This window comes from Nothoprocta perdicaria, unplaced genomic scaffold, assembly GCF_003342845.1.
Source record: "Nothoprocta perdicaria isolate Ctin4 unplaced genomic scaffold, notPer1 scaffold_51, whole genome shotgun sequence".
Taxonomy (NCBI): Eukaryota; Metazoa; Chordata; class Aves; order Tinamiformes; family Tinamidae; genus Nothoprocta; species Nothoprocta perdicaria.
The window spans coordinates 4,188,777-4,200,826 of record NW_020455766.1 but is presented as its reverse complement, the minus strand read 5'-3'; the positions used below and the strand labels follow the sequence as shown (position 1 = coordinate 4,200,826).

Genomic DNA, 12,050 nt, shown 5'->3' with positions numbered 1-12,050 from the left:
TCTGCAGGACTCTGATTACCTTCCATGAGTTGTAAAGCATGTGTGGAAGGGATTGGGCATGGGATTGGGTTAGCATTGGATATCTTAAAAATATAAGGACTGCTGATGTATAAGTTAAATAAAACCTCTAAACCTGGTTGTCAGCGTTTCTACCTTTCTCAAAGTCTTGTTTGTCAGCATAGTGTATGCTTCACTGTATGGCCGTCCTTCTTCAAAATATCTCAATGTGTATGGGGCTTGATGTCAGAGAAACTTTCTGTACCTGAGCAGTATTCCTTAAGTATGTTAGAAGTTGCATTCTTAATTTGTAGGTATCTGACCTTATGCACAGTTCATTTGTGGCTTTTTTCCCTCCCTTTCTTCCTCCTCCCCTATTGCTGCAGCTCAGTGAACGGGCCCGAGAGCGCAAAGTTCCTGTCACACGGATCGGAAGACTCGCCAACTTTGGAGGTGAGGTGGCACCTGCTTTTGCCAAGTCACCAGGCTTGCCCATACTCATTGATGGTCAACGATGGCTGTGCTGCTTCTGATATATTAACTGGTTCTGCTTTGTCTCTAAGCTTGCTAAGCAAGAAAGTGCTTTCCCATAAACAACTGGTGTTTGGTTCAGAGCTTCTTCTCTGTATGGGTCTTGTATATGGGTCTTGGCTTTTGTTCATCATGGTGTTATACTTTTTTTTTAAGGGGGAAAAAAAACCACCCCACCACTACCATATCTAACAGTTACTGCAGTAGTATAACTAAGAAAACTGTTTCCCATCCAAATGGACAAACTGACCTTTCAAATGCATTCTGCAGGCTACTGTTTTAACAACTGCTGTGGAGCTGCCCTGTGTTTTCTTTTGTCTTGGGAGCACCGGCTGGTCAGATTGCTGGAGCTTAGCTTTCCTCTTGCTGCTCTGAAGTGAAAAGAGGAGTTGCTCCTGCCAGTATATGGCAGATACTGCACGCTGCCTTGTTAACACGTACTGGACCCTTCTGTTTCCAGCAGACTGGGAAGAGGAGTGCAGGTCGTTCTCCAGTCTGCAGAAGTGTTCCAGTCACCGATACGGGATTCCATTCAATTGAAAAACTTCGTCTAGATCTCACAACAGGCTGTGCTGCTGTCAGCACAGACAACACATTGCTGGACCTATTTGAGTCTCTTTTAATGATCTTTCTGAAACATCTCCAGGTTACTTCCCCAACAGCGATGGAATATACACTATTTTTTTGGTATTGATTTGAGGATAGAGATATGATAAGACAAAGTTTGATGTACCTAACTATTGCTTATTAACTATTTTCTTCCAAGAAAAGCGTGAAGCTAGTTCTTTTCAGCAAACTCTAGTTGAAATGTAGACTGCAGATGGGAATTATGCTGTACAGCACCAAACATCTTTGATAGTATTAACAATTGGTGCTTATCTAATGTCTTATCCTTAGGCATGTTTACGTGTCCCTGAGAGAAAGGGAGGTATCTCAGCATTGCAAGTGAGGGAGGAAGATCACAGTGGAGTCGGTCTTGCTTAGCTGATCATTAAATAGAGTAGTTTCTAAGTTGTTTTGTGAGCCTGATATTTTGAGATAACAGCAACTTGAAGTGGGCTGTGATCCTCTTGCAAGGAGTGTGCTAGTGTTGAGGCTCAAATTCTCTTCCACAACACTTGACAGAAAAACGTATGTGCAAACTGTGTTGTGCATCTCTGAGGAAGAAAAATATATAGCTTCTCAAATGCAATTTAGATCATTATGCAAAAATGATTATTCTTTGTGTGTGTACATGCCTGCGTTTGTCAGTGTGTTGTGTGTGCTAGGAGGAGTTGGTGACAGGGACTGATTCTTTGCAGTGCAGTATTAAATAGCAAGTGAACTTTATAATAGGGAAGGATGTCTGCCTGTCAAATCTCTTTAACCTTATGCTTCATTGCAGACACTCTGTCCTCTTGGCATGCTTCGTACTCTCTGAAGAGCACAGGAGGCATGATCTGCTTTCTGGAGTGACAAGGTCATCCCTTTCAAACCAGTCTGACTATTGTTCTTAAGCTCCATCAGCATCCAAACCTCCCTCCTAATCCAATGGGAAATGTCTTGCAGCATTTTTAACTGTCACCTTACAAATTGTTGGATTTATCTGTAGCTTGCTGACAGCTGGTGGATGTTAAGTGGCAGATAACCACAGTTTCTGTGAACTTTGAGTCCCAAATCTGTGGCTTTACATGCTAGCTATTGTCACCCAGAACTGTTGCGTGAGGAAAGGCTGACTCATGCTTTGAGAGGGAGTATAACTAGTTGCCCTCTCCTGCCCCAGGAAAGAGAAAGTAACAACAGAAAGGGACAGTAGGAAAGAGATATTGCTGGTATGCAGCATCCTTTGTCATCCTTCTCATACTTCTCTTTACCCAGTTTTTGGTCTTACCCCTTCTCTAATTTTCTGTTCATGTGACTGAAATTGTTGTCAAGGCTGTTGTATTTGGCCTGTCTTTAGAGGTAGATCTTGTTGCAAAAATTGCGAGGTGTGGAGATGCTCTGGTTGCTGCAGTGTCCATCGTCGTCCCCCGTCAAGTTATATCTATGAACCATTGTAACACTCCAGATATTATGTGAGCTCTGAGGAGCTTCTCTGCTGGATGACTTGGTGTCTTCGATGCTCAAGGGAGAGATTATGAGGAGTACTTGAATTCTTGCTGGTTCTGCCGAAGTTCAAGTGAATTTCGGAACTTGGCCCTGAGAGGGAAGTGGGTATGGTCTGTGGTTTTCCATGAAGCCCTGGGATGATACTAAATGTCCCTGAGCTCATTAGTTGGCCACTGTCAGATACGGCCTCCTGGATCTTTGTGTATTCCTGCTCTGTAGGCAGAATAGCAGCTTAAAGGTTGAATGAGAAGTATCTGTCAACAGAGCAGCTAAATAAATATCTTGTTGATCCAGGATAGAGATTTTTTTTTAGGGGGAGGGGTGGAAAAAACCTCATCCAGTTACAGACAGACTACTCTATTCTCACCTCCTCCCTGCTTCAGGATTAGAGACTGTGCCTTTCACCAGAAAAACATTAGCTAATGGCAAGAACTGTGATGCGTCATTTGCTGCTTTCCTTTTTTATTTGATTGCTCTGAAGCTCTTGGTGAGCTTTGGCTTAGAGCAGACTATTTTCCTCTTAAATCATGAGCCGGGAAGGGCAGTGCTTGGGTGCCTATTTTAGCTGCTACTCGCCCTCACTTCGCTGGAAGTCTGTCTTTCTGGGCTTTATTCAAAGAAGTGATTGCTGCAAGAGGTAATGTGTATACAGCTTTTAGAAAATATTTGCAAACTGAGGAATGAGGCTGGTTTAAGGGAGTTTTTTGTGTGTGTGTAGGAGGCAGTTCCCAGCTGAGATGGGAATAGAAATTGTTTTTCTGAAGCCCAGCCCAGCTTATCTGTCTTTTCTAAGAGGGGAAATAAAATAAAATGAACTTGAAGTAAACCAAGAGCTCAGTGCTTCAGACCTCGCTGGTGGATGTTTTGGAAGGTCCCTGAGCCTGTGGTGTTTGTACCTTCTCTCGGATCCATTTTCTTCTGTCTTGCCTTTCTGGCAGAAGTCAGAAACAAGGTTTGGGATGATTAAATGAATCTCCTGCAACATCATTGGGTTTTGGCCGCTGCTGCAAAAAGACATACAACAGTGCAGAAGATGGAAAGATGCTGAGCAAGTCAAAACCAGATTTCATTTATCTTTCTGGAGACCAGATAGCTGAATTCCCCTGCTGTTGGCGAGATGCCTCTCACAGTTGAGCCAATTTGCCTGTTTATTTCCTTGCTTGTTTTCATTGCTTTCTTTTCCTTCCTGTGAACTGAATGAATCAGATGTTCTGGGGAATGTTGATTTCTCAGCCGTGGTGCTAGGATACCCCTGTGGGTGATGGACACGTTAATAATAGGAGGCAGAAGTACTTGGGCTGCAGCTGACAGTTTGCCGGGCCTCTCACTTTTTCTGCATGCTCACTACAACATTATCATGAACTAAAGCCCAACTTCTTTCTGACCTTCATGTGCATCTTTGTATCCACAAAAAAATGCAGGGAGCTTGCAACGATGTTTAGATGTGATATAATTCTAACTAGTTTTGGAAAAAATTAAACCTCCCTTAGATAGGTTATGAACTTAGCCTCTAAACAGCACTGATAACTACAACATTCAAATACACGAGTGCCAGGCGTGTGTGATTTTTCTCTTGGAGGGCATTTTGGTGCTCAAAGGTAGCTAGAGCTCTGTGCAGCCGTGGCCTGCGAGGCGCTGTGCGCCGTGCTGGCCGTGTCTGACGTGACTGAACCCAGAGCACGGGCTGCCCCCGGGGAGACCCTGCTGCTGCTGCTGCTGCTGCCGCTGTGCCTGGCGGGCTGAGCGCGGCCGTGATGGGCTCTTCAGCAGCCACCCTGTGCCAGCTGCTGAGCAAGAAGAGCATGTGTGCACACGGGCATCTTACTAAGCAGATTCAGATCTCGATGGGCTTGAAGTGGAGCGTGCGCTAGAGATGCCTGGAAAATGTCTGCAGAAACACGCTGCTGTTCTAAAAGCAGCTGGCATTTTCCAGACCCAAAGTGATCTGCCTGCCTAGGTAAAGCACGGCATGCTGGAGGGTGACTTTCTGCTGGTGCTGAAAGATGTTATTTTCCAAGGTGCTGGACTGTGGCTGTGCAGTGATGCTGAAAATTGATACAGAACAATAAATCTTGTTGGAATTGCTCATCTTGCACATAAGGAAAGCAGGGGACTTCAAGAGTGACTTGTGCAAGGTCAGTAGGCCAGTGGTACAGATAAGGAGAACGCTCTTTCCTTTACAGGCAAGCAGCCTCTCTCGAGGGAGGTTTTACTCTTGCTAACGAATAGGCAGCACTAGCTGTGTTCAAACAGTGTGTGCCTCGACCTCAGCTTTTCAGATGTGTGGGTGTGTAGAAGAGGCTGGGAAAACGTGAACCATGTTTTGGGAATGGAGTAGTTAGTACTTGTTTTCTGAACTCTAGCGCATCAGGCTAACTTGTAAGACAAGGAAAGGTGAAACTCTCCACACCAGCTTTTGTTACATGAGCTGTGTGTGCTCCAGATGCCACTGATAATGAATTTCAATTGGTGAAGGAGAAAGCAGCATGGCCACAAAGATCAGGGTCACACTAATATCCAGTGGTGATCTTGGTGGATGGAGTTACAGCCTAGAGGAATTTTAGCTGTTTATATTAATCTCTTAGCTTGATAATTTGTCTGATAAACAACTTGATAAAAACAGAGGGGGAAAGTGAATAATGGAGACTTCAGAAAAGTGACGGCCCTTTCTAAGCTGCAGAGGTTTGGACAAGAGGCCACTCTTGGTGTTGTCCCTGAGAGAAAAAAAAGACTTTTGAATGATCCCCTGTTTCTTAATGATAGCTTCCCTGTACAGCTGGTTACATCCTTGCAGGCCTGACTGCTAAGGAGCAAACACCAAAGATAAACATGATCCTACATGGCTGCAGGAATGTTTTCTACCCACTTGCTACCGCATTTAGAGCAAGGCTTTATGTGCCCTGAGATATTTCCAATTAGTTGCTGAAGGTTTGAAGTAGGAGTGTTACATTTTTGTATAATGCCTGGGGTTAAGTACCCTGTTGGATACTATAATTACATTAGGAAGATTCTTGAAGCCCTCAGTCCAGTTTCAGAACTTTAGTAATAAGCAGCTGCGAAGGCTTAAACTTGTTTATGCTTGGCTTTTTAAATTTATTTAAAGCTTATGCTGGGAGTTCATTGTCTAACAGACTTTTCTTATCTCTCCCTCTGAGTTTAAGAAAAGCTGTGGTAATAAAAGCCCATGTGTATTTATTCGGGGTCTTCATCTTGCTTATGCTGGCCAAAAGCAAGAATTTGGAGCATAACAAAACATCTCTGGCTTTATTCTGGAACGTAGGGTAGGATCTAGTCTTGATTTGCCCTTAAAGTGCTTTGTGTCTTAATGCAAAGAGTTTAATAACTTAAAATGCGTTTTATTTTAGGCATGGGGAGGACAAAAATTTTAGCCATGAACATGAAAGAATCAGAACCTCTGGCAGGAGACGTGGCTTGTTCGATTGGAACCGATTACTGCCAAGCCTGTTCAGCCAAGTTTTGACAATAACAGAGCCAAGTTCTGCTTTGGAAGTAATAGAAACAGGACAAAGGCCAGCAGAGCTCAAGTGCAGTGTAACTTGTCACTCATTTGTAGCCTAGAAAATTACTTTTTGTTTGTAAGAGCAGTTGTCTTCCCTTTCTGCCTGCCTGTTTGTATTTGCTGCTCAGATTTACTGTCTTATGTATGAGATATGATTGGAGCTGACAGCGTGTCAGTGCTTTAATGGGTACTATTTATGCTGTGTTTGAAAAGCTCTCCTTCCGTTTCCTCCTGAGGAGTCTGTGTTTTTTCCTTGGAAACCCCTTTGGATTTTGAGTGCAAAAGACTAAGATCTCTTTCTTTCATACAGCGGTCACACACAGCTCTGCCCTCCTGAAGGGTCTGCACAAATAGCTAAGTAATAGCTTTAAGCTTGCTCAGACTTAGTTTTAACAGTGAGTGCCACTTCTTTATAGCAAAACCTGCAGAAAATAAGGAGAATATGAAACAAATGCAAACAAACAACCCCCCCTCCCCCCCAATTTTAACTTAGGGTTTTTTCTATGTTTTCTAATACTGGATTGAAATGCTTAAAATCGGGGCATCCTATCAACGCTGGAAGCATTTTATTGCCGAGTAGATTCGTACCATACCATATACTTACACCTTAACTTCTAAATATCTATGTGCAATGGAGAAGGGGAGTTGAGTCTTTAGGCAAACTGCCTTGTGAGCAAAACTGCATGGCAGCAGCCTCGGGAGAAGTTACTGCAAAAGCCTTTCCATGTCCCTGGTGGCTGCTATGGCCTGTGCCTTGCCTTGTGCCAGGTTCTTTGGCCCAGTGCCCTTAGTGTGCAGCAGTGCTAGGCGGAGCTGTTCCTGAAGGAGACATTCTATGCAAGCTTAACATTTTATGGGTGCAAGTGGAGTTGTAATTAGTTGATGGGGAAGAGGAAGGACTCACCATGCAAAATGAAGTTCAACTCGTTTGTGCCCAGGCTTTCTCAGGCAACGCTGGAAAACGTGCGGGGATGCACGCGCTGCGTTTCCTCCCACATGTGCAGACCCGGGAAGCTCTGCCTGCCTCGCTGTGCGCTGTGTCACCCACAGTTTTATCTGGGAAGCTCTCCCACGGTGACTCAAGGGCCTGGGGTGCTGGGAAGACGTGCGTTCCAAGCCCTGTTGGCAGATCCCATCGCGCAGCAGTGCCATCGCTCAGGAGCTGCGCGGAAGCTCCAGATGCAGTTACCCGTACCTGTCATTATCCAGTAAAACAAAGTATTTGCAGGCAGGAAGGCAGTCATCCCTTTGGTATAGTTATTGCATGATTAGTCTGTATGAGGTGTAATCTTTGAGTTTATTTGCTCTGGTAGGGGCACAAGAAACATTAGGCCTCTTGAAGCTCTGTTGAGAATGGCTTTATTGGAATATGCTTCTTTCTTCTTTACTTTCAGAACCACATTGCTAATGCTTTTCTCCTCTCTTAAATCCCCCAGTTCAAACCTGCAGCTGAACCTCATCCAGAGCCAGGGAGCTCTGGGCAGCCTTCTTTGGTACCCTTCATAGCAAAGCTGGGCATCCCAGACTGGCCCAGTCTGTGCTACCTGTCTGACATGCTGGCCTGAAGATGTCTAGGAGAAAACAGTTTGGTGTTAAATTCTAAATGACTCCCTTGTTTGAAAGGAAAAAAAATGGGGGGGGGGGGGGGGGGAAGATATTTCTAATTGAACTGTTTTTGCAGCTGTGCATGTGATCACATGACTAGGGATTAATTACAAAAACTGATTCTGCAATGGCTTGGAGAGGAGCTTTTTTTCACACTGATTAGGATCTTTTCCTTCCTTTAAAGGACTAGCTGTTGGTCTTGGCATTGGGGCACTGGCAGAAGTTGCAAAGAAGAGCCTTAGACCTGAAGAACGCACTGGTAAGCTTTTTTTTTTTTCTACCTGTATATAGGCACTTGCAAGACTTGATTTTGGAAGTTGGGAAGGTGCTGTGGTCAGAGTAAAAGGGTGCAGCTGCTTCTTGATTACAATACTCGTTCCACACCTCCAAGCCAGGTGTACTGCAACCTCACCATATAGACAGAGGTGTATGTGTGAGAATAAATTCATTTCAGTATAACTTCTATGGCTTCCCCACAGCCACACCTGTGCATGCACACTATACTTGAGCCTGCTCTTGCATTTTTTTCTTAGATTGTGTGAAACCATACAGTTCTACCAGTACAGAAACTGTGGGTGAGCCTGTATGTCTGGGAACTTTATGCTGCAAGTGGTTGCAGTCTGTTTAAAATGTCAGGCTGTTGACTTATAGGAACTTGGAGGATGGCTGCCCTTTTCTCTCTTAAAGGTGAGTAAGTTGGATACCTGTTAAATGGCAGATTTCAACTTCTACTGCCTTTGCCTTCCCCTCAGAGAGTCTCATAATAAGCTCAAAAGGCATTTCTGTGGCTGTTCAGGTTTTCTCCCCAGTGTGATTAAAGCTGGGAGGGGCACAATATTTCTGAGTTATTCCTTATCATGCCATGATGTCCCTTCTCTAAGCTTATACATGGATACGATGTGGCTGTAGAGAATGTTTGTGTGCAGATGTGTGGTTTAGGGTATAGAATAGAGTGTTCTTTCCTTGGAAAACAACAAATTACCCTTTAAGCTTCTGGCTGTTGGTTCATTTGCTGGTTGAATCCATGAAAGCTTGGGTGGGACACTGCAAATTGTAAGGATATTGGTAAACTCATTGCAGGCTGGCTGCTCTACCTGGTTTGGCCAGTATACTTGGATTTTCCCAGTGCCTGAAGGAAACTGGCAGAAGGGGTTAAGCTCTTGCAGCGAGAGGTAAAAATGAGGCCAAACCGTTCCTGGTTCGGAAGCATTGTTAGGAGATGGTGAGAATCCCCGTAACTTTAGTGTGGACAGAGCAGCATTGTACTACCCGGCCAGTCCATGTCTTCCCCTCCTCTTCCTTGAGGAAGCATAAACTTCTATTCCAGGAAGTGCTTGAGTGGCTCGGGATGGAAGAAATTAAAGACCATGGTCAGAACACACCCGTATGGCAGCGGGAGCAGCCTGCGGGCCAGGCCCTCCAGGACTAGCTGACCGTTAGCACTTGTATCTCTGTGTTCCCTTTGCAGTCCTGCAGTGCCCAGCAGCCCAGTAGAGAAGAAGGAACAGCAAAAAGCTGTTTTCCTCTGTGAGCTCTTAGAGGCTGGGTGCGTTTCTTCACTTTGATTTAAAAGCATCCGTGTTGGCAGGCACGGCCTCTAGAGAGTCCCTGAAGGCTCTTGCTCTCGGCGCTTGCTGTGTGTTTGGCAGGCTGCTCCTACCTGTTTTGAACTGGTGACTTTGCTGTGCTTTTAACTCGGGCAGTATTGTGCAACTGTTATTTCTCTTGCCAGACTATTTTCTAATTGGGCACACCCCAAAGTGAAAATAGCGTGCAGAGCTATGAAATTTGTGGGAGGACGTGAGCTTTGTTTCTCTTCCTTGCACTGTAAGAAAGAAGGAACCATCCTAAGCTACAGAAGTTCTGCCCTCAGAAAAAATGCAGTACCAGAGTTTGAGCGGCCGCCTTCCACCACTTGCCAGGCCCCATGTCCTGGGCATAGATTAATTCCACTGCAAACCTCCTGCATGCAGCTGCAGGGTTTTCTTCATGGGCTTGAGGAGTTAATTCTGCCCTCTAAGTGCTTTAAGTGGTTTTGTTCACATTACTGGTTTAAAAACAGGGCGGGCGTACTCCATTTCCAGCATGAATTTTCTTACTATGCTGATCAAGCAAATCAAAAATAACTTCCTGGTAACCAGTGACCTTGTTGGCAGTCTCAATATTTAGAGTGTGTATCTAAAGTGCAAGGCTGCCATGGGGTGAGCGGGTGGAACAAAGCTGCCATGAATAAAAACTAGTGCCCAGATAAATAGTTGCCATTATTAGCAAAGACTTTGGATTCAAGGTCAATTTTATGGCTTCTTAACAGCCTGCGTGTTGGTTGAGGCAGGCACTGTGCACACACTGCGCTGGGCAGAGTCGTGGGGGGCTGGAGCTGGTCTAGACTTGAACACAGGGCTGCCTCCTTGCAGAGGGGGGGAGAAAATCTCCCTGAGTTACCAGTCCCCAGGGCTTTTTTATGTTCTTGGCTGTTCTCTTGCCCCAACGCTTATGTGATGGTCCTCAAACCAAATATGCACAAAGCCCAGCAGTGGGCTCTCCATAGTGAAGGTGAAGGGAGAGCCGCTGCAAGGTGCACGTTGGTTCAAGCTGGTTGGGCGGCCCGGGAAGGAAAATGTGGGTCTAGCCGTGCTGCCTGCGCTGGGCGAGAACTGCCTGTCCCCAGGCACTGGGGCAGCAGGAGCTCGAGCTCCCCTTGAGCCCTTCTCACTGCCACAGCTGTCTAGAGGGGACTAGCTCTTAGGTTTTGTTTTTCATTCATTTGCTTATATTTCCTTCTCCTTTTAATGCGTAGGCAAACATTCTTGTGATCTTGAGATTGGAGGGACAGTTTGTAGCAGCAAAAGGTAGCTGCTGTTTATGGGAAGCAATATCACTTTAACCTCCTGGAAACTGGCTGGGTTGTGTCTCCATTTCATCTCCCCCCCCTCTCAGAATCCTATCACAATTGTATGGGTTTTTTTTTGTTTATTTTTTTTCTTCCTCCTCACTTCCTTTTCCTCCCCATGTGCCAGTCATAAGCTTGGTTTTGACTCTACTTCAGTATGCAATGTCCCTCTTAGCAATGTGCACAACCAAACAGCAACTAATAGAGCGTGGCTGGGCTGACTAGTGGCCCTGTGGCTCCACGTCCCAGGGAAGCAGCCAGCAGAGCGTGGGCAGCGCCTCTGCTTGGCTCGTGCTCCGATAGGACTGTTAATGATTAAAGTCATCTCCAGGACCCAGTGAACTCTGACAAGTAGAAAACAAACTCCTTTTCCCAATTGTCAATTCTGGGGAGGTTTGTGTTTGTGTTGGGTGTGTGTGCATGCATGAGTGTCGTGGAGGGAGGGTAAGGTTTGGATTTGGTAGGTTCCCTGGCTTCTGTGTGTCTATATGTATTCTCTAAGAAGTCTCTCATAAGGGTTTCCTGTGCCATATTGCATTCTTGGTTTTCAGTCTGTATGTTTTGGGCCTTGTTCTGTGGCAGTTGGTGTTTGAGTGACTGCTGGTGGGAGTGAGGCCAGAAGGGGTTGGTTTTCTGCACGCATGGCCTCTAAGTACAGTCAGAGCAAGCGCCTTTAGCTGGGCTGAATTGTGCAGTGGCACGTTTCCCACAGGAACGTGGCAAGGAACAGCGTGCATCTGTGAAGATGCAAGAGGGAAAGCTTGGCAATCCTGACAGCTGAGATTAGCTTCCCCAGCAGCAATGTTGTCCAAAAAGAATAGAGTATCATGGATGAGTGCTGGGCTTCTGCTGTGAGGACATTTTGCAGCCTGCCAGGCTTTGGCTGGCTTGGTAACCACGTCCAATACAGAGTCTGTGATAAACAGGTTTTAAAATGCTGTGTGTGGGTGGCATGTATTGGAGTTAAGGCACTGGGACAGGATGTCTGTTTTGCCTGCACATCGGGAAGACAGTAGGTTTCAGTCTGATTAGGTAGGGATGTTAATATAGGCTTAGCAGGTAGTGGGAGAACTGTTAGCCCAGTACAGGTACCTAGTGCATGCTGTAAATGCATGGTTGCAAAATGTGTTTAGGTGTGGAATTGGTGGGTATGGAAAGGAGGGTTGGGGCCAGCGTGAATCCCTGCTGCTGCCCTAGGAAGTGCCAGCACATCTGCAGTCTATCCCACTGTGCTGTTAATGCTTTTGAACCTCACCACCCCTTGCTGTGGTTCCCCTTTACTGCTCCTCTGAGAGCGCTCTAGCCATGGGCTTCAGCCTCGCACTGGTGCGTGGTCTCCTAAGCCAGCTGGAACAGGAGCAGCAGTCCTGGGCAGGCCTGAGCAGCCCGCTGCTGTGCCTGGCTGCCCTTGCCCTCCAG

General features: G+C 45.8%; 1 protein-coding gene across 1 annotated transcript in view; it reads left to right on the top strand.

Annotated features, from left to right (window-relative positions):
* The window catches only part of COQ8A (coenzyme Q8A), a 39,978-nt gene that overhangs the window by 16,135 nt on the left and 11,793 nt on the right, over positions 1 to 12,050 (top strand). Inside the window, exons 4-5 of the mRNA XM_026048103.1 lie at positions 384 to 450; positions 7,926 to 8,000. Coding sequence (XP_025903888.1) covers positions 384 to 450; positions 7,926 to 8,000 — 142 coding nt within the window. The remainder of the gene's footprint in view (positions 1 to 383; positions 451 to 7,925; positions 8,001 to 12,050) is intronic.